Source organism: Ranitomeya imitator, chromosome 4 (assembly GCF_032444005.1).
Source record: "Ranitomeya imitator isolate aRanImi1 chromosome 4, aRanImi1.pri, whole genome shotgun sequence".
NCBI lineage: Eukaryota > Metazoa > Chordata > Amphibia > Anura > Dendrobatidae > Ranitomeya > Ranitomeya imitator.
This window is the reverse complement of record NC_091285.1, coordinates 97,925,001-97,945,539: the sequence shown is the minus strand read 5'-3', so window position 1 is coordinate 97,945,539 and position 20,539 is coordinate 97,925,001. Positions and strand designations below refer to the sequence as shown.

Here is a 20,539-nt window from a genome sequence, read left to right as displayed (position 1 = left end):
TTTCCTCCTCATCCTGCCCATTGCCCAGCCAGTGATAGATGAGTCTGCTGGTACATTGACCCATAACGCAACATTCCCCGTGCACGCTACACAGCAAGATTGTGACCCTGCTGAAAGTCAAGTTCCCCTTCCCGCATACCATACCACCTTACACGGGGACAAAGAGGAAGGTGCAGATGAAGGTGCAGGTTCCTTCATCAGGTGGGGGGAGGAATACTCGTTGGCGACGTCACTGGCACAGGGCCCCTCATAGTACGCAAAAGTGTCGCTGCCGGTGGGAGGCGCCCCCGCCATGCAAACACACCGCCGTACTTTGAGGGGCCCTGTGCCAGTGCCAATGCCAATGAGTGGGCCCCCCTGCTTGCTCAGGATCACAGCACTTGCAAAGTTGAAATACTTACCTCTCCCTTTTCCAATGCCGTGACGTGGTCCAGATTTCCTGGGCCCACTAAATACTTGAACCAGCCCTACCCCCCACAACTTTAGCCAAATGACCCCCAATTTCCAATGCTTTACTATTATTATAAGGTAAAATAAGATTGACAAGCTTCAGTAACAAGAATGTATGTTTTTGCCATTAAAATGGGCACTGTACATGTTTTCCTGGCCTCCACTCACTGCCGACTATGCTCCCTCATTGACTTGCATTGGGTTTCGTGTTTCGGTCGATCCCCGACTTTTCGCGATAATCGGCCGATTCCACTCGACTCGACTTTTGAGATAGTCGGGTTTCGCGAAACCCGACTCGACCCTAAAAAACTAAAAGTCGCTCAACCCTAGTGCTGCCCTGTGATTCTGCTCTTCATTCTTACTGTTGGGGCAGTAACTGCTGACATCACCATTTCCCTCCCCTTTTGGGTGGTCTAATATCCCTGGGGCAGAGCTGCTAAATCTTACTATAGCTGCTTGAGGTCTAAAACGGAAAATTCTCCCCCTAGTGGTAAATATGTATATTTGTAGAAAAATATATAATATTTTTCATATAGAAATGTTTGCAAACAGTGCAAACATTGCATTAATACATTTTAATTACTATTTCATGCTTAATTTCACAAAAAAACAAAATAGAAGTAAACTGGTGGCACCTTCCCTTTAAGAAATACCTATTATAGGAAAAAACATAATAGACGTTATGTGAGTTTCAATTCACATGAGGGTGATTCTGGTGATAACAATCCCAGTATGTCTGATTCCTCTACTAATGAATCTATCAATGGTGGTTCAGCCAAACACTTTAATAAGACAAAAAACGCAAAAGGCGCGGTGGGCGCAAGCATCGAAAACAGTTCTGGCATGGTAACACGCCGCAAGAAAACTACTTGATCACCAATACAGACATCATATTAAATTTATCATCTAAGGCATTTTCACAAGAACAATTGGAGGTTTTATCGTATGGACTTAATTTTGTTCCTGATAATAATTTCAATTTATTTTCCACTATTTTGGATTTGAATAAATTTGTTCGTAACCTTACCATCAAAAAACATTTTTGAACTGATGATAATTCTGTTGAAAGCAATTCCGAGGAGATTCGAGTCAATGAATTCAGGGCTTTGGATTTTCATTAACAGATTTCCCTCTTAAAGGGACACTGTCACCTGAATTTGGAGGGAACAATCTTCAGCCATGGAGGCGGGGTTTTGGGGTTTTTAATTCTCCCTTTCCTTACCCGCTGGCTGCATGCTGGCTGCAATATTGGATTGAAGTTCATTCTCTGTCCTCCATCGTACACGCCTGCGCAAGGCAAGATTACCTTGCGCAGGCATGTACTACGGAGGACAGAGAATGAACTTCAATCCAATATTGCAGCCAGCATGCAGCCAGCGGGTAAGGAAAGGGTGAATCAAAAACCCCCAAACCCCGCCTCCATGGCTGAAGATTGTTCCCTCCAAATTCAGGTGACAGTGTCCCTTTAACATTACAAGAACTGCAACATAGCAACGAAGTGCCTGATTATTTGATCCACCATTCTGATAATTTCAAAACAAAAAATCCTTTCTTCTATCCAGTCCATACAAGACCTGATTGCATGAATAAGTTCCAAGAAATTATCGAACGTGAACTTAAAAATTTAAAATACGATGTGTCCACTAACAAAAAAACGGTAATTTATCCAGTAAACACAGGCAAGCTATGGAAGATATTAAAAACATGAGGGATATTGTTATAAAAATGAGTGTCAAGAGTGGTTTAATTGTCATTATGGATTCTGAAGATTATAAGAATGGCATTTTGGAGCTATTATCTGATGTTAATATAGATCAGGAATTGTTATCTGATCCCACTGTTTCATTCAAAAAGGAAGCAGATGGTATAATCATGGAAGGTGTTTCTTTAGGCATTTTTTCAGAAAAACAAGCCGAATTCTTACAAGTACCGCATCCTGTTATGCCTATATTACACGGTCTTCCTAAGACTCATAAGAAAAGTGGTTTTCCCCCTATGCGACCTATAATTTCAAGCATCGGATCTACTAATGAACATTTGAGTCAGTGGCTTGACTCTGTATTACAGCCCCTTGTTCTCAGGATTCCGGGTCTTATAAAGGACACTAAGGACGTATTGGGTTCTTTATCATGCAAAAAATGGTCTTCTGAATTTAGTTGGCTCAGTTGTGATGTTACATCACTCTACACATGTATACCACATAATACAGCTGTACAAGCTTAACAATTTCATTTGGATCATTACAGTTCTTATTCATATGATTTAATTAATTACATTTTGCAAGTGACTTAATTCCTTTTGACACATAATTTTTTCTCCTTTGATTGTAAATATTATTTACAGCACACTGGTGTAGCCATGGGTGCTAAATTTTCATCTTCGTTAGCTAATCTAGTCATGGCTTCATGGGAATAATTTTGTTTTGTTTACATCCACTAATCCTTTTTCTTCATATATTAATTGGTATGGCAGATACATCGACGATACGATAATTGTATGGTCGGGCGATGTATCTGCCATACCGATGTTTATTGATTATATTAATTCTAATAATTACAATATAAAACTTACTTTTGTTCATCACAAATCTATTATTTATTTTCTTGATTTAGAGTTGACCGGTATTCCTGAGCAATTTATTTCTACCAGAACTTATACTAAACCCATCTCTGGCAATACAATTTTGCGTGCTAATAGTAGCCATCCTAGGCACACAATAAAATCAATTCCAGTAGGTGAATTTATTAGACTCAAACGAAATTGCAATAACAACGGCCAGCTTAATAACGATTTAATTGGGTCTTGCAAGAAATTTCATGACAGGGGGTATCCAAATTGGATGCTGAATCGAGCTTATAATATTGTTTCAAATAAAAATCAAAGAGATCTTATTTCATCTTCAAGGGATTATAAACCACGCAAGCAAAAGAAAGAATTGAGGGGCGATCTAATAACCATGTATAAGTATATAAGGGGACAATACAAATATCTCGCTGAGGATCTGTTTATACCAAGGAAGGTGACGGGCACAAGGGGGCATTCTTTGCGTCTGGAGGAGAGAAGGTTTTTCCACCAACATGGAAGAGGATTCTTTACTGTTAGGGCAGTGAGAATCTGGAATTGCTTGCCTGAGGAGGTGGTGATGGCGAACTCAGTCGAGGGGTTCAAGAGAGGCCTGGATGTCTTCCTGGAGCAGAACAATATTGTATCATACAATTAGGTTCTGTAGAAGGACGTAGATCTGGGGATTTATTATGATGGAATATAGGCTGAACTGGATGGACAAATGTCTTTTTTCGGCCTTACTAACTATGTTACTATGTTACTATGTAATTTTCGAGCAAGCCATTTGTGTGCCTGCAATACAGTCCTCAATTTAATGCTATTAAAGCTATTATTAATAAATCAATACCTATATTATATGAAGATCCCATTTCAGCTAGGATATTAGATGGAGGTTGTAATATTGTGGCAAGACGAGCACCAACTCTTGGTAATATACTATCTCTGAGTTTATTTGTCTCACAGAATATTAGCAGATCAGGAACTTGGCTGGACTGTAAGGGCAGTTATAAATGCGGTACCGTTAATTGCACTACGTGCAAACATATGGCTGTCACCAAAATTTTTCATGATTTCAATAATGTCAATTCTTTTTACATCCATGATTTTATCAACAGCAATACAAAATATGTTGTCTATAAAATTGATTGCAACCTTTGTCATAAATCTTATATAGGTTGCACTACAAGAAAATTAAAGACACGTTTTAAGGAACATTTGTATGATATTTCAAATACTAGGAATACTAATCGTAATGTTTCTTCTGCAGCAAAACATTTTATAGATGTGCATGCATGAAACACCAGTTCTTCAACATTTACCGGTATTGAAAAAGTAAAAAAACCTCCTCGTGGCAGCGATCTCAGCAGAGCTTTACTCACACGTGAAGCATACTGGATTTTTAACCTAGGGACTAGATTTCCCGATGGGTTGAACAAACGTAATGAAATCATGTTTCACTACTGAGATATATTTTTCATGATATTTTTGTATGATATTTCTGTATTATATTTATGTTATTATTTGCATATTTGTATATGTTGTTTTTTGTATTTAATTCGTATTTTCTTTGTTTATTAATTAATTCCTTTCTGATATACTATGTCCTATAGGACCTTGTAACATGTGACCTCTTTGAAGCTGCCAGATTGGCAGAGGGATTCCATTTATTCCCATTGGAATCTTGGTAGTTGTGCTTTGACAAAGACCTTTCCGGTCGAAACGCGTTGCCGTACTCACACAGGTCATGGTGTTGTCTATATGGAGCATTGGAGTATCATGTTTTTAAATTTTCTTATTAAACTTTTTCCATTTTACCTACTTGGAGCTGGAACATTTTCGTTTTTTTGCATCTCATCAGGACTTGGTTCCGCGCTCTGCTGGAAATGGTGAGCTGGCTTTTTTTATTTTTTTGTATGCCACTTATTAACCTCCCTAATCTCCCGTTGCCTTTCTGGCGTGGCACGTGGTACAGGCAGTATTTCGGAAAATACCACATTGGAGGTCCTTGCTTTCAGCTTGCGGCCTAATTCCCTGAAATCATCTTTAAGGACCTTCCACCTACCTCTAACTTTGTCATTTGTGCCAATGTGCACCATGGCCGCTGGGTCCTCACCAGCCCCTCCCAGTAATCTGTCCACCCGATCAGCGATGTATCGGACTCGAGCGCCAGGTAGGCAGCACACCGTCCAACGATCCCTGTCTTTGTGACAGATTGCCCTATCTGTTCCCCTAATAATTGAGTCGCCCACTACCAGCACCTGTCTGGCCTGCCCTGCTCTCCTATTTCCCTCCTTACTGGAGCAGTCAACTCCTCCGGCTTTCAGAGGACATGCCTGTCTGCAGCAGTGCTACCCCTGTACTGGCACCCCCCTCATCTGCCAACTTAGCAAACTTATTGGGGTGTTCCAGATCAGGACTAGCCTCCCTGGCACTCTTCCCTCTACCCCGCTTCCTAACTGTCACCCAGTTTGCTACTTCATCGTCCTGCAGCTCCATCCTACCATCCCCCTTCTCATCTATCCCATTGAGCGTCTGCTCTATGAGCAGAAGACTCCTTTCCATATTGTCTATGGATCTCAGTGTTGCCAGCTGCACATTTAGATTCAGAATCTGGGTTTCCAAATGCACAACGTGTTCACATCTCGCACAGCAGTATGCACCCTCGACCGGCTGCTCAAGGATTGCATACATGTGGCAAGATGTGCACTGGATGGCATTAACAAGAGTGGAGCACTTTTCCTAATGGGGATTGCACCAGACAGAAAAGTTAAATAAAAGAAATAAAAAATAAATACAAAGTATTAATAAAAAACAGACAGCAATTCAGTAATTCCTCCCTTGGAAACTCCCTGAATCCAAAGTCACTGAATCACAAGTCACACTTACCGCCGTTCACACTTACGCTCAGCTCACACTCATAAGCCCTGTGCAAGTCTCTCCTTTCGGTGTTGTTCGGCAGGCTTGAGGCGCTCAACCTGTATAGGCTCAGGGGAAGAAGAGGAAGAAGCTGCAGTGGTTTGTGAAAGAGAAGTACCACGTGTAACAGACGAAAAACGAGGAGGTCTCCTCTCTCTGACAACCTCACGAGAACGCTCCTGCAACCACAAATCAATGCGAGTCGCCAAAGAGATAAGGTCATCTAAAGTAGAAGGAGTTTCCCACCCTGCCAGCTCATCCTTAATATGGGAAGATAAACCTCGCCAAAATGCTCCCACCAAATCCTCATTATTCCAACCTAAATCAGAGGACAGCGTCCGGCAACGGATGGCATATTAAGCTACAGAAAGGGTCCCCTGACAAAGGTTGAAAAGGGACTCAGTAGTGGATACCAGACGACCAGGTTCATCAAACACCTTGCGGAAGGTGTCTAAAAAGAGAGCAAGTTGAGAAACCACAGGATCATCTCGCTCCCAAAGAGGGTTCACCCAAGCCAAAGCCTCGCCCTCCAAATGGGACACCACAAAAGCCACCTTAGCACGGTCAGTTGGGTACAGTAACGGGGATAATTCAAAGTGTAGTTGACATTGGTTGAGAAACCCGCAACATAATTTAGGTTCCCCACCATACCGAGGTGGCCTGGCAACACGGGGTGAGGGCTGTGGAGCGGACGCCTGTACAGGAGCAGAAGCGGCAGTCTGAAGAGAGAGAAGTCGATTATCGACAGAGGCCATAAAATTCAGAATATGGGACTGAGTGTCCCGTTGTTGACTTAACTCTTGCTGAAGAGACGCCAACTGAGTAGCGTTAACAGGGTCGGTAGACTGTAACGTCGCAAGACGAGACTCCATGTTCTTGAGAAAAGACATGATTCTATTCTGGTTCTCCCGCAAAAAAAGTAACTCCTTTTGAGTGGCAGAGACACCAGCGGGGTCCATGGCCTGGTTATACTGTTATGCTGTAAGAATCAGGCTGCACTCAGATGTCACCTAAGTGCAGTCCTATACTGAGTGTGATGATTCACAGGAGGAAAACGGGAAGTGGAACCTCTAGACTGCGACGACGAACCCCTCACGGACGAGCTGACCAGATAGACCGTTCCCCTATACAGGGAGAGTTAGGGGCAGGCCCGTGAGGGACTATCGCCACGGAAGCTGGAGGACCAGGATGGGAGAAGACCAAGATGAGGTGGGGATAGTAGGACCACAGAGTACTGCTATAGAATCAGGCTGCACTCAGATAACTCCCAAGTGCAGTCCTATAGAGAGTACTGCAGAGACACAGGACTGATGGGTAAACTGCACCAGTACAGGGACTGGCGAAGGAACTGAGGAAACACAGAGGCTAGCAGGATCCAGGAAAGACAGGAACTGCAGAGACACAGTACTGATGGGTAAACTGCAGCAGTAAGACAGAGGGAAAACGAACGTCACAGAGACTAAGGCCGGCGTCACACTCGGCGTAAGACAATACGGTCCGCATTTTATGGCCATAATACGCCCGTAATACGCCGAAATGTCACAGAAATATTGTTCCGTAGGGAATCCGTTGCCTAGGTATGGTCGCGTATTTTGCGCATGTACTGTTGCGTGTGTGATCCGTATGTCATCCGTAGTGCGAATTTTTCACACAACGTCACAAAATGGACATTTAACAGTTCTCTGGCCTGCAAATTATTCAAATCATCAGCAACAACACTATTTAAGCCCTCCACAACAGGTGGCACCCTCCCATCTGACCATTTATTTGTTGTGCTTATTTTGGCTTTGCTGGTTGTACCTTACAAACATGTCTGACCATGTGTCTTTAAGCACAACTCAGCGGGTGTTGTTTCACTGGCTGTTGTCGCGTTGCTTTGGGCAGCCATATCCGGTGAATGTTGATCCGCGAAGGAGGAGACGAAGATTGTGGGTGCATCCTCTATTGACCCATCGCCTCAGTAAGGCTACGTTCACACTAGCGTTGTGCGCCGCTGCGTCACAACGCACGCAAAAACGCGGCAAAACGCACGCAAAAACGCTGCGTTTTGTGACGCATGCGTCGTTTTTTGCCAAAAATCGGACGCAAGAAAAATGCAACTTGTTGCGTTTTCTTGGTCCGACGCTTGCGGCAAAAAAGACGCATGCGTCGCACAACGCAACAAACAAAAACGCATGCATCCCCCATGTTAAATATAGGGGCGCATGATGCGTGCATCGCCGCTGCGTCGCCCGATGCTAACCCGACGCACACTAGCATAACGCTAGTGTGAACGTAGCTTTAAGGACATTTTGAGAGGCTCTATACAGCTTTGAGGTCACATCCTGACAAGTTCTATCTGTAATGTCGCATGACCATCAGTACCTTTGATATCTTGTTGGAGATCTTACGTCCAGGTATCACCTATCAGGACACAAGGATGTGAAAAGCCATATCTGCTGAGGAGCGTCTTCTCCTAACCTTACGGTATGTATTCAACATTCTCACATACTGTATGTTGATGATATTTTTTTTTATGTGTTGTGTTGTAGCTAGTGTTGAGCATTCCGATACCGCAAGTATCGGGTATCGGCTGATATTTTGCGGTATCAGAATACCGATACCGAGTTCCGATATTTTTGCGATATCGGGAATCGGTATCGGGATGAAAATTGATGTGTAAAATAAAGAATAAAAATAAAAAATATTGATATACTTACCCTCGGATGCGTCCTGGTTGTAACCGCTGCAAGGGCCATGCTTCCGTTCCTAAGAATGAGCGCGTGAAGGACCTTCGATGACGTCGCGGCTTGTGATTGGTCACATGACCGCTCACGCGACCAATCACAAGCCGCGACGTCATCGAAGGTCCTTAACGCCCTCATTCTTAGGAAGGGAATCATGGCGGTTGCAGCGATTACAACCAGGGCGCGTCTGAGGGTAAGTATATCAATATTTTTTATTTTTATTCTTTATTTTACACATGAATATGGATCCCAGGGCCTGAAGGAGAGTTTCCTCTCCTTCAGACCCTGGGAACCATAGAGGATACCTTCCGATATTTGTGTCCCATTGACTTGTATTGGTATCAGATATCGGTATCGGCGATATCCGATATTTTTCGGATATCGGCCGATACCATCCGATACCGATACTTTCAAATATCGGACGGTATCGCTCAACACTAGTTGTAGCATGTTTTAGCAACTATATGTGGACATTATGGCACAAGCACATCAACCAAACTGTGGTTAATGTTGTAGTAAAGTAACCAAGGGAACTGGTTTTTTTGGTATGCAAATAATGTTTTTGTAAATAGACTATGCACTTGTGCTTCTTCATGTTTTCTTTGTACTCATGTTAAATACCTAATATTATCTTTATTTGTCTTTCAGCTTCCTGTCCACAGGCTTGTTGTATGTGGGACGACACCTGGAGTTTCTGATTGGGCGGTCGACAATTTCTGGCATTGTTCGTTCAACCTGTTTTCAAATATGGGAGAAACTTCAGGAACTTGTTATGCCTGAGCTCAAACAGGAGGATTGGCTAAAAATTGCCAGTGGATTCCAGAACACTTGTGACTTCCCTAACTGCATTGGAGCTGTGGATGGGAAACATCAGGGTGCGTAAGCCGCCGAACTCTGGCTCCCAATTCTACAATTATAAGCAGTTTTTCTCTGTAGTTCTGTTAGCTGTTGCTGACAGTAACTACAGGTTTTTAATTGTAGACATTGGGGCCTATTGGCGAACTGGAGACTCTAGGGTCTTCAATTCGTCCATAATGGGTCATCGGCTACGTGACAACCAGTTACACCTCCCACCACCACAACAACTCCCAGGATCCAATGCGGAAGCAGTGCTTTTTGTTTTGGTTGGAGATGAGGCATTCCAACTGACGAGGCACGTCATAAGGCCTTATCCCCGGCGCAACCTGGACCACCGGCGGAGGATCTTTAATATGAGGCTTTCCAGGGCGCGGAGACTGGTGGAGTGCACCTTTGGGATTCTGGCCACAAAATGGCGTGTTCTCCAGTCTGCCATTCAGCTCAGTGAGGTTACAGTCAATGAAGTCATAAAAGCCTGTGTTATTTTGCACAATTATACCCGCATACATGATTGTTCCTCAGCTGACATTGCTGAACACCTGTTGAGCAATGTGATTATGCCTACACCATATGTCCGTCCTCCGCGGCGTCCCCTTTCTGGCCTCAAAGTTAGGGATGTATTCACCAATTATTTTGTTTCTCCTCATGGTGCAACTCTCTGGCAAGAGTAAACAATTTTGCCTGTTTTTTTTCTTTTCTTTCTAAATATTTGTTATTTTTTCCCAAAAATTTTAATATGAAACTAAAAAACATTTGTGTAGTATTGACTTTACTCACATATGGTTATGAGCAGAGCATGTGTGCGTGATGTAAGAATGATTGGACAACAACCATAATTAGGCTTTTGAAATGTACAATTTTACTGAACTAAAAAGCCTTTTTGAGGTTCCTTTTTTTTTAAACTCAATTTTTTTTTGCTTTTTAAAGCATATTCAATTGTCGGCAATATATGCCTAAAACCAGAACATCTGAACAAAGTGCTATGTCAGCACAAACATAAACAACACATGGATATGTCCACAAAAATACAAAAAAAAACATCACAGATTTTGATACATAGGTGGTGGAGATGGGGGTAGATCAGGGTCCTCATCAGGTGGCCTTTGTTGGCCCAATTGTCCTTCACCCTGTGTGTACGATGTGTGGGCTGGAGGAACATTCTGCCTGGACTCATGTGGGCCAGTTGGGTAATGGCCATATGGATTTTGAGCAAATCCCTCATGTTGTGGAAAATATGGCCTGGAATCATATCCAAACCCAATATGGCCATGTCGTCCAAACCCAGGTTGGGACCAGCCTGCAGCACTGGGTCTGGACAAGTAGCCATATTGGGATGGTTGGTGAGAGCCTGCCTTATCGGACTGAGGTTGCCATGGTGGGTTGGGTGTGGGTAGGGGTTGAGGTGTAGGCTCACGTGGAGGGGGTGCTTCAGATCCCTGTTGAGCATGCACCTGTTAACATCTTTGCAGCCGCAGGAGATTTTGTGACAGCTGCCAATTTTCTATAGTCTCCATAAGCTGGTATGGGTTATTTGGGGGGGGTGCATGCATCAATAAGGATCTGAATGCACCCTCTCACACAAAGCCTCACTTCATGCTCTAGGGGTCGTAAATACCGGGCCAGGCTCCTCGTAAAGCCCTCCTCACCATCATCCTCACGAACCCTTGCCAGGTAGTTCAACACCCCAGCATCAACATTTCTCCTACTTTGGAGTAGCTCTCTTCTGCGGCGAGCACGCTGTGAGATGACTGCAGCCTTTGGTGAGCGCTCCAGGGCAACAGTAGGGCTGCTGCTGTTTGCAGGGTCATCCTGGCTTGGTTGTGCTGCTTTTGCTGCTGGTGTTGATGGTGGGGCATCTTCTTGTCCTGGTACTGCTGGTGCTGGATGGCCAGATGACGAGACTCCTGTAGGGATGGAGCATGACGGCTCAGAAGATGGGCCAGCCACCTCTTCTCCTTCCCCAACTGGGTCTATGACCACCTCCGAATCCGACCCTGTCTCCCTCTCAGTGAGGTTAGACTGTGTTCTGTAATTAAAATATTTATTTAAATGTTTAAAGATATCAAAAAAAAAATTCGTTGCAAATGTGTTGTGAGGTTTGTACTTACGGTCTGAGATCCATGCTGGGATTTAAGAATGTCAAATGGTCAAAATATATATATTTTCGTTTTTTAGGACGTGCGCCTGCCCCACTCCTGTCATGCTGCTGCCTCTCCCTCCTATACTGATCACGCATGCTACGCCATCTTGTCATCACATCGCCCACTGAAACAAAATACAATAAACAAATTGATTACCCCATTATGCACAGTGGTCACATAAAGTGTAATTGAATACACAGATTTTAGTGTAGCATAGGAATATGCATTTGTGGAATACATTTATTAGTAATTGCGATCAAATAATACAATTTGTATGTAAGGCCACAAGGACAGAGTCTGCTACCCTCTATCCCATAATGTAATTTTGCTGTTTAACACTGTAATGGACATCTGGACAAACCATTTATTTAATCCGTTTATCAAGTACAGCACCATGTACATACTGGTGTTCTTTAAATTAATTTATGAACTAATTAACAATTTCATGTATAATACTTCAAAGGAGTTAGACACTGCTGTTTCACAAGAAAAATAAATTACAAGCATGAGTGTACTTACTTATTTGGCTTTGTGCCTCAAGTGGCTGCTGCTCAAAATTTGGGAATAGGGACCCACATACACTCCTCCATGCTGCCTCTTTTTGGACCCTGTTGGCATAGTTGGGATCTCTCTGGTCCCAAATTACTGGCCTTTCTTGCACCAAAATTATGAGCATGTCCACATTGATAATGGTAGCCATGCTGATTCTCACTCCGTGGAGGCGTGCAGCAGACTTCTGGGTTCACTGTCTGGCTTTTTCAGCTAATTAGCATGTCTCAGCTTCCTGATTGAGGCCTTTGGACAATTCCAGACACCTGCCAGAGTGTAGCGTATTTCTTGCAAGTCACACGCATGGTCCCTATGTATTCCGTGTTTTGCGTGCCCCCATAGACTTTCATTGGCGTATTTTGTGCGCAATACAGTGACAAACGCAGCATGTTGCGATTTTGTACGGCCGTAGAAAGCCGTATAATACAGAAGCGTAATATACGGCTGATAGGACCTGACTCATTGAGAATCATTGGGCCGTGTGTAATGCGTGTTTTACGGCCCTATTTTATGCGCTCATACGTCCGTAAAACTCGCTAGTGTGACGCCGGCCTAAGAGCGGCCAGGAACACCTGAAGGAACAAATGATAACCAGGCACAGAGGGACGGCAGGAAGCAGTTTAAATACCTACAGGCAGGGTAGCACTTCCAGGTAACAGACCTCCAGTACCATAGAGAGGACAATAAGGAGAACCGACCTCAGGGTATTGGTCCTCCAGGACCATAGAGGAGACAGAAGATCAGAAGTGCACACGCGCAGCACTGTAACTGGTATGTGCACGCGCATGAGAAGCAGAGGCCGGGAGCGAGCGCGGAGAAAGAGACGCTGACTGGGGAGGCGGCAGCAACGGTATAACATACTGGGACATTGAAACAAGACAATTACGTAAAACACAAAAGTGTGTTTACACAAAACGACTACTGTTAGATGATTTTAACACCGTCCCTTTTGGTTATTAGTTATGGACTGTGAAGGATCTCCGTCTGCATCACCCATTCTCATGCATTCTAGCAGGACCGTCTAATTCTGAAAAAAGTTATTTTGTAAAACAGCTGTTATATAATATTGAAACAAATTTTCCACAAAAACCCAATAATATTGTTTGGTTTTATTTATGTAGGCAAAAGCTATATGACGAAATTACTCTTTCTTTTCCCAGCATCAGATTTGTGGAGGGTCTGCCACATGCATTCGTATGTACATCACAGAAATCTCAGTATTTTCTTCCTCGTGCAAAACATATTTTATCAGGGAAAGAAAAGTTGCACAATAAATTTAAACATGAAATACATGATCCTTTTTAATAACCCTAGAGATAAATTACAAATTGTAACACTAGCGCAACAAATGTACCCGGAAAAAAACAAGTTGTGCTTTTGAGGATGCTACGCGAGAACTTTATGGGTATTTCTTGCTTGACTTAAGAGCCGATAGCCCTGAGGAACTTCACTTGAGGACGGGTCTGTTTCCTCCAGCTTTTCCAGCTGTGTGTTCAAAAGAAAAAGCCTTCTAAAAAGTGAATTTACACAAAATCAGACATTCTGCACTGTGGACATAGTTTTGAAAAGATGTCGTAACTGGGATTTCTTAAAAACACTGGTGAAGGCTTCTCCTTCTGTCAGAAAATCTATTTTGTGCAATGTCAGCCATGATTTAATTACAGTGATGGGGAAATTGCTTTAAATATCTTAATAGGTCGAATTCCTCTGAAAGAACGAAAAAAAATTTACTAATACTTCTCAGCGGTAATTAATGGAACATACCAAGAAAATGTATCTTGTTCCCAAGCAGAATTAAACTAAGACTCCCTATTAGAACCAACATATGCCATAGCAGTGTTTCTCAACTCCAGTCCTCAAGACCCCACAACAGGTCATTTCCTTAGTATTGCACAGATGATAATTTCATCACATGCTCAAGCATTAATTCCATTGCCTATGCAATACTAAGGAAATCCTGAAAACATGACCTGTTGTGGGGTCTTGAGGACTGGAGTTGAGAGACACTGCGCCAGAGTGTTATCCAACTTCTTGATGGTGGAATTGCTGAGATTTTACAACATTGTGATATACCAGACGGTGTGAAAATTAAAAAATATAGTGATCTAGTACAGAGATACTTGGCTCATGCTAAACATGATGCAGATGAACTGTCAACTTTAAAGAATATTAGCACTCCTGAATCTGATCATCAGCAATTGAATTCAGAACCTGATAAAAATACAGATGTTAATGAAATTGTAAGTCATGTAAATCCACAATATAAAAAGAATGTAGAATTTTTACTAAGCAGACAGTTACAGAACTAAAATATTACATTGTGGAATGATAAAAGTGAATTTATATACAAAAGAACTGTAATTCCCGGCTCTAACATGCTGGTTTGGGTACGTAACACAACTCAGAGTCATGCCATGTCCAGCAGGAATTTACCCCGAGGCTGGGATACGTTTGTGCAAACTATGATGGAATTAAATGTGCCCTCCACTGTTGTGGGTAATTCCACTACTAGAAAACAATTTGATCGATTAAAAATTCCAATGAATGAAACTGTTGGAACATCTAAGCCACAAACTCTATTCACACCACGCCTTGCGATCCGTCCTTTACACTCCTCACCACTAGGTATCACTCAAGGACCATTGAGGCTCAACAAAAGAGTATCACCAATGCTACAATCCACTTGGCTCACTATGTTAAAGCTATATTGTATTGTTATAAATTATGTAAGAAATATTAAGTATATACATTATTAAATTCCGAGTCATCTATGTGATTGTAATAGTGTTCAGTGATAATTGATCTGATTCGTTTATTTGTGGTGTATTGTGGAGTTCAGGAAATGTGATGTAACTGATTTTTGATTTGTTTATTTGCGGTGTATTGTGGAGTTCAAGAAATGTGATTTAACCAATTGAATCTAATTGAACAATGAAAATTATTCATACGTCTTTATAAAATGTAATTGATTTTGTTCAATAAGCATCATTACTTTTATCTGAAAAAGGTGTTTCTCGTTCTTTATTTTACAAAGATCAGTACTGTTTTTTGTATCAAATTGTCAATAAAAGAGAGTCCTATTTATTATTTTATTTTTGTTATTATTTATTTATATAGCACCATTAATTCCATGGTGCTGTACATGAGAAGGGGTTACATCAAAATACAAATATCACTTACTGTTAGGGCTAGCGGAAAGCACCAAATAATAAAGTAGATTGAATAAGGTGCGTTCGCAGCCCGGGGTCCACCGTGCAGAGATGGAACCTGCTGCTAAGTAATGACGGACTATATGGCAGTACAATGAGGATACACACATGTGTTAACTTCACCCTGTATGAAGAAAGCGAACGCTGTTACGTCACAGGGTCGCGGTACCGCAGAGAGTGCAAGCAAGGAAACACAGAACTCTATCCCAGGACACAGGATTAGAGTTTGTGTAGACCTCTTGCGATCGACACCACAATTGGGGTATCAGAGTAACTAATATGCACAGAAGTGCTTGCTACACCACACTGGCGGACACCACTAACCACCCAGACTTGGGTAAGGTAAGTGCTCTAATAGCACACGGCGCTGCACTGGCGGTCACAGCAGTTAGACGCTGTTTACGTGTGGCTTTGTGCTGATAGCTCAGCCAGGTGCTAGATAGGAGACATCCACCTTTCACGAGCAGTCATACACATGGGAGGGGATGTATAAAGAACGACTTGCACTCATCAACACACACATGCTTTCAAATGTATACTAGCGCATGGCCGTGCGGCCATGCGAACCTTTTATAGCTGCAGCAAGTAAAGGACCTTCCCAGAAGGACCAATGGGAGTCTGCCAATGGGAGTCTGCCACAGAAGAAGAACACCTTCAGGACCTTCCTAGAGGACCAATGGGATCTGCTGCAGTATCAAAGCATGTGACCCCCGACCTCCAATGGGAGCTCATCCCGTGGGCATGCTCAGAAAGGGAAAAGCTGGACTTAGTCCCAGAAAGACCTGTTCGCTGCTGAACATTGCTGGCTACAAGGACAGAGCCTGGAAGGGCAGTAGTAACCAGTCATCCAGTATCAGCCTTAGCTAGATACGGGGACCGATGTCTCCGCTGAGCAGTCTCCACTGCGGCTGGAGAAGAATGGAGACCGCAGTTGAGATGGTTCGCGATTCCCCCTGTGCAGAGGCGGGAACTCGACACCTAACATTACCCTCCCTCCTAGTGCCCCCCTCCTTGGACCTCACTACGCTCGAAGGCAGCAATGAGCTGTGGAGCTCGAATGTGTTCAGCAGGCTCCCAGGACCTGTCCTCTGGGCCATAACCCTTCCAATCCACCAAATAGAATTGTTTGCCGCGTACCAACTTGCACCCCAAAACAGCATTCACCTCATAATCATCCGTAGATGAACCCGATGTCCCGGCAGATGACTCGGAAAACCAGGACATGTATATGGGCTTCAAGAGGGACACATGAAAGGTGTCGATGATACTCAGGCGTGGAGGAAGGGCCAGACTGTAGACCACAGGGTTAACCTGTTCGAGGACCTTGAAGGGACCCAATTAGCGAGGTGCAAACTTAGTGGACTCAATGCGAAGCCTGATGTTACGGGCGGAAAGCCACACCAAGTCGTAAGGAGCAAAGGTCGGAGCATCGGTGGAGGTCCTCATTTTCTCCTTGGAGGCCCAAATGGCATCCTGAGTGCGGTCCCAAATGTCCCTTGCCTCCACAGCCCAGTCTGCCACCCTGGAGTCGGTGGAAGACACGGGCATGGGCACAGGGACACGTCGATGCTGGCCGTAATTTAGGAGGAATGGAGTCTGCCCGGTGGAGTCGGCTACAGCGTTGTTAAGTGCAAACTCTGCCCACGGTAGCAAGGATGCCCAGTCATCCTGCATGGCAGAAAACAAATGTTGTAAATATGTGATCAAGGTTTGGTTGGCCCTCTCAACCAACCCATTCGTCTCGGGATGAAAAGTTGAGGAGAGATTCAACTCAATACTGAGTAGACCACAAAGCTCTCTCCAGAATTGAGATGCAAACTGGGGACCAGTCACTGCCAATTTTGTCCAGCATACCGTGTAGGCGAAAGACATGCTTGATGAACAACGCTGCCAGAGCCCGTGCAGAAGGTAGCTGTGGAAGAGGCACCAAGTGAACCATTTTGGAAAAATGGTCGGTGATCACCCAGATAATGGTGCAGCTACCAGACTTGGGTAAGCCCACCACAAAGTCCATCCTGACCATCTCCCAGGGCCTGTCCGCCACCGGCAGGGGGTAAAGCAACGCAGCTGGCCGTTGCCAAGGAGACTAGTTCTTAGCGCAAGAGACACATGCCCAAACATAGTCTGCAATGTCTCAAGCCATATGCGGCCACCAGTATGTCCTCGCCAGTACCTCATGTCCTTTTGGACCCAAAATGTCCACCCACCCTGGACGAGTGAGCCCAAGAGAGAACCTCCGGACGCAAACTGAATGGTACAAAAGTCTTGCTCGGAGGCACAGACTTTAGACAAGCCGGGGCTACAGTTCTCAGGCTCTCGGTGGGGACAATAAGCCGAGGCTCCCCTTCCTCCTCCTCCTCAGATGATACAGCGGAGCGAGAGAGAGCATCAGCACAAATGTTCTTCTCCCCGGAAAGAAAATGGAGGGTGAAATGAAACCGGGAAAAGAGCAAGGAGCATCTGGCCTGGTGAGAATTTAACTGCTGGGCTGTCTGCAGGTACACCAAATTCTTGTGATCTGTGAAGACTTGGAAGGGAAAACGAGCTCCCTCCAAGAGATGTCTCCACTCCGAGAAGGCCAACTTCATGGCTAGCAACTCCCTGTCCCTGATGGAATAATTCCTCTCTGCTGGTGAGAAGGTCTTAGAAAAGAAGCAAGGATGCTTCCAAGCTTGAGCATCCTTTTGGAAAAGGACAGCTCCAGCTCAACAGATGAGGCTTCAACCTCCATTATAAATGGCTTATCTACATTGGGGCGACGTAGGATGGGAGCGCTAGTGAATTGTGACTTAATGGAGAGAAAGGCCTTGGAGACCTCCTCAGACCACAATTTGGGATTTGCTCTCTTCTTGGTGAGGGCAACCAAGGGAGCTACCAAAGTTGAGAAGTGTGGAATGAACTGGTGATAGTAATTAATGAACCCCATAAAGCGCTGCACCGCTTTAAGAGTACAGGGTTCCTGCCAGTCCATCACAGCCTGTAGTTTGGTAGGATCCATAGCCAATCCCTGGGCGGAGATGATATAGCCCAGGAAAGGTAAGGACTCCTGCTCGAACACACACTTCTCCAACTTGGCATAGAGAGAGTTTACCCGTAGGAGGTCGAATACTTTGCAAACAGCTGTCTGGTGGAAGTCAATATCTGGAGAGTAGATGAGAATATCATCCAGATAGACTACGACCGAGGTGGAGAGTATATACCGGAAGATGTCATTCACAAAGTCTTGGAAAACGGCTGGGGCATTACAGAGCCTGAAGGGCATCACCAGATATTCATAGTGCCCGTCCCTGGTGTTAAAAGGTGTCCCCCTCACGGATTCGAATCAGGTTGTAAGCACCCTGCAGATCTAATTTTGTAAATACCCTTGCTCCCTGAAGCCTATCAAAGAGCTCAGATATCAGGGGCAAAGGATACTTATTCTTAACGGTGATGGCGTTAAGACCCCTGTAATCTCTGCATGGACGTAGTTCCCCGTTCTTCTTCTGCACGAAGAAGAACCCAGCCCCTGCAGGTGACACTGACTTCCTAATGAATCCTCTTGCCAAATTTTCCTTGATGTACTATGACATTGCCTCCGTCTCCGGGAGAGATAACCGATAGACTCGACCCCGGGGAGGCTTGGCACCAGGCAAGAGGTCAATAGGACAGTCATAGGAGTGGTGAGGTGAAAGGGTCTCCACAGCTCTTTTGAAGAACATGTCCACATAGGGCCAATATTGCTTGGGGAGAGAGGATAGATCTGCGGGTACCTCAGTAGTAGCAACCTGAACACATTCGCTCTGACATCTACCCCCACAAGATTCACCCCATCCCAAAATTCTGCCTGTTAACCACTCAATATGAGGAGAGTAGTACCGTAGCCAAGGCATCCCCAACAGGATTTCATCAATTCCCTCAGGAATGACGAGCAGAGATATAATCTCCAAATGAGATGGCGACATGGACAGAGTGAAAGTGATGGTCTGGTGAGTTATCTGTGAGGGCAATATCGACCCATTTACCACTCGTACGGTCATTGGTTGAGCTAACATTACCAGGGGCATTGCATGACGTCGGGCGAAGGCAGATGACTGTTGTGAATTCCGTTCTTGGGCTCCCTCCGGTGGTTGTAAGTAGCATTTTTGTGAGTTCTGCTCTCGGGCTCCCTCCTGTGGTTTTGAGTGGTATGGCTGCTTCTTGGATTTAGGTTCAGCAGCTGTTTTCACTGATCGTCTTCTGGCTCGGCTATATTAGTCTGGCCTTTTCCCTCATTCAATGCCAGTTGTCAATTGTTCCAGCCTGGAGTCATTGCTCTTAGGATTTTCCTCACACTCTCACCAGTTCAGCAAAGCTAAGTTCTTGCTTGCTATTTTCTGTCCACAGTTTGTGGACTTATCCATTCTGTGCTTTCTATGTTTGTCCAGCTTATCAGTATGAATTGATTCTGTCTTGCTGGAAGCTCTGGGAAGCAGATTTACCCTCCATACCTTTAGTGAGGTGTGGAGATTTTTTTGTAAACTCTGCATGGATTTTTGTAGTGTTTTATACTGACCGCACAGTATTCGATCCTGTCCTATCTATCTAGCTAGACTGGCCTCCTGTGCTCATCCTGGTTTCATTCTGTGTATGTCTTTTCCCTCTCCACTCACAGTCATTATTTGTGGGGGGCTAATCTATCCTTTTGGGATTTTCTCTGAGGCAAGATAGATTTCCTGCTTCTATCTTTAGGGGTAGTTAGCTCTTAGGCTGTGACGAGGTGCCTAGGGAGAGTTAGGAGCATCCACGGCTACTTCTAGTGTTGTCAGCAAACAATAAGAGAACAAAGAAGGACTACCAATCCAATGTATAGAGATATGTAAACCACAAATTTTATTAATACATATAATACATATAGAAAATACAAAAAAATATAAAAATATGGATACTTGGCAGATGGGACAGTACATAGACCAATATGTGCACAAAACACCGATGCCACAATGTATATATAAAAGGAAGACAGCGGTATATACTAGTCGTAATAATAACTCCCTATAGAGCATAGGAGATATATCTAAATAATGATAGAATATCCAAAGAACATCTACCTATAGCTCAAATAAGTATACCTCACCTGCTGTCCACCAACAAATGTAGTGCCGAAAGT

The 20,539-nt window shown here is 44.0% G+C and overlaps 1 protein-coding gene across 4 annotated transcripts in view; it reads left to right on the top strand.

Moving 5' to 3' along the window:
- Positions 1 to 20,539, top strand: part of KCNIP1 (potassium voltage-gated channel interacting protein 1) — a 1,763,666-nt gene that overhangs the window by 1,460,357 nt on the left and 282,770 nt on the right. The window contains exon 8 of one of the 4 annotated variants that reach the window (XM_069763877.1): positions 4,874 to 4,901. The exons of the other annotated variants lie outside the window; for them this stretch is intronic. Coding sequence (XP_069619978.1) covers positions 4,874 to 4,901 — 28 coding nt within the window. The remainder of the gene's footprint in view (positions 1 to 4,873; positions 4,902 to 20,539) is intronic. 4 annotated transcript variants of the gene reach the window in all.